Source organism: Aplysia californica, unplaced genomic scaffold (assembly GCF_000002075.1).
Source record: "Aplysia californica isolate F4 #8 unplaced genomic scaffold, AplCal3.0 scaffold00425, whole genome shotgun sequence".
Lineage (NCBI taxonomy): Eukaryota > Metazoa > Mollusca > Gastropoda > Aplysiida > Aplysiidae > Aplysia > Aplysia californica.
Genome location: NW_004797695.1, coordinates 731661 through 734089, shown reverse-complemented (window position 1 = coordinate 734089; position 2429 = coordinate 731661). Strand labels below are relative to the sequence as shown.

The 2429-nt window shown below is 39.4% G+C and overlaps 1 protein-coding gene across 1 annotated transcript in view; it reads right to left on the bottom strand.

The window, feature by feature from the left end:
- The window catches only part of LOC101855358 (prostatic acid phosphatase), a gene marked incomplete at its 3' end in the record, with an annotated part of 17319 nt that overhangs the window by 13104 nt on the left and 1786 nt on the right, over positions 1-2429 (bottom strand). The window contains 2 exon segments of the mRNA XM_035971383.1: positions 349-447; positions 2041-2187. Of these exon segments, the coding sequence (XP_035827276.1) occupies positions 349-447; positions 2041-2160 (219 nt within the window).

The window sequence follows — 2429 nt, the reverse complement described above, 5'->3', positions numbered from 1 at the left end:
AGAGAGAGAGAGAGAGAGAGAGAGAGAGAGAAAGAGAGAGAGAGAGAGAGAGAGGGAGAGAGAAAGAGAGAGAAAGAGAGAGAGACAAACACCACAGGATTCCTAACATGGTTTTAAGTCTAATATTCAAACTTTCTTTCTCTGGAGTCCTCATTCCCTTCATTCCAACTCTATTATCTTCATTATTTGGTTTTACTGTTGACTGGAGTCAGCAAAATTGATATTTCATAATAATAGTTATAATAACTGAAGTATGTATAAAACAAAAAAAACTTCTTAAAGATCAAAAGATTTTTTTAAGACATTCAGAATACTGAGGCTCAAATATAGATTTGTTAGAGATCTTACATTGGACAGCCAACCCAAACCATCTGGCCAAGAGCCTGGAACTTGGTGTATGTCCTTTGGGTAGATGTAAGCAGGACTGCGGTCACCATGGCGGTATAACTGTATGAATCAAATAAAGAAAAGAAATAAAGTAAATTTCACTCTGAAATCTTAACTATGAGAAAAGTTAGGGTATCATAAACATTCAACATACACTAGGATCAAAGTATGTATTGCTTGCCTTTCATCGATCCTAAATAAGATTCTACAGAAAACCCATTCCTTCACAGAGAGTGAAAGAAAATTCCTGATTGCCTGTCGCCGTAAGAAGAACAGTAACTACAATTGCTTTTTGTTCTTACTGTATCAAACGCCTAAATCTGAATTTTGCAGCACAGAGACACACTTAAGCTTTGGATGTAACCAAACTATAGATAATATTTTTTGCTAATCTTTCCTCTGCCCCATGGTGACTTTCACCTCCTTCAATCGCAAATATCTCGACTTCTATTTATGAAATATGTGTAGAGGGGACTCTCGTGGTCGAGAGGTTACGGTGTTCACCTCTCATTCAACAGGAGCCCGGTTTTAAACCGGACAGCAACTGAATTCTCTAAAATGTTCTCCTTTCACTTCTTTTCCTGCTCTCTATCAATGTTTTGTCATCTGCTTTCGTCTCCACTTTCTGCCCCCACCCCCTTTGTCCCTCACCTCCTCTGGGCTCCTGACGCTTTCTGCAGCCTTTCTGCTGCTACTCCTTGACTCCTTCTTACTGTTGTCTTTCAGCCACACCCCTGATCTTATGAGGTAAGATCAAACACCTAGTCTTCTTGGATAAGGGCGAAAGATCTCAGAGGTCCCGTGTGCAAGTTGCACACGTTAAAGATCCCTTGGGGGTCAAAATTGATAACAGTAGGCTTCAGCCACCACCCAAGCAAAATTCAAAATTTCCTACCAACCAAAAATGTTAAATGTATCCTGTGCTCTCATATGACCTTGTTATGCAGTTGCAAGCGCTTCAAAAGCAAGATAAGTGAACATGTTTTAAGATGATACTAATAACTCCATGTGCCCAAAAATTGATGAGCGCCAACTCCACCACATTGTAACACATGTATGGAGAATTTCTTGAAATCAATAAAGTCATTGTCAAATTAAAATCTAAAATCCTTGCATTCTTTTAAGGAGCTCACTAAACGTCAACATTTACTCAACTCAATGTTTGATAGACTAAGTCATGAAATAGGTAGAGTGCTTGTTTGATGACACACAAAATTCAGGACAGAAAAATCGGTACACAAGACCATGTAGATCTATATATGTCCTACTACTCTGCACGTCTTCAATGGGTTTTTTTTACCTAAATCTTATGTCAACCCTAGACTCCTTTCCTAAGGAATATAAAAGAAAGGCTTTTGAGGTCAAATAAGACAGCAGTGGTCAGTTGAGTTATCATAAGTCATAAGGGTCCTTTTATGCTTTTAGTTTTAGTAGAGGTTTTACGGCGCTCGCAACTGCATAAGGTCATATATGAGCGCCAGAAGATAAGAGGTGTTACAAGAGAAGTAACAACATTAAAAAAGAAGAATGGGAGATTATAAGGACGATAGATGTTTGATAGGAAAGGAAGAGCAAACCACACCAGAGCACCCACCAACCACCCACCTTTTATGCTTGAAGGACCTCCCAAACATAAAAGAAATTTACACATACCACACTAACAAGTTTCAGGGTGGGAGGTGGTGCTCCAAAAACCTGCAAACCACAGCATACACAAAGGCACAGTTGGATGAGTCTCTTCATAGAAAGAGACCCAAATTCCTTAACATCCATGATCTTGCTCCACTGGAAGAAACAAGGCTGAAAAAAGGTAAACATAAAAATCAAGAGCTTTCTGGTCCAAAAGTTCTGAAAAAGACCCATTACCACGATAGGCCTAAGTTTTCAATAGACATCTATAGGGTGTAAGGAAGTAAAGAGGTCCACTGCATCTCACCATAATTTATCAAACGAAGTGTATACAGACCCGGTAACCGGGAACAAAGTCACGAAGTATACAGACCCGGTAGGGGAACTCTTTTGTGATTTCGGGAAGTTTCAGC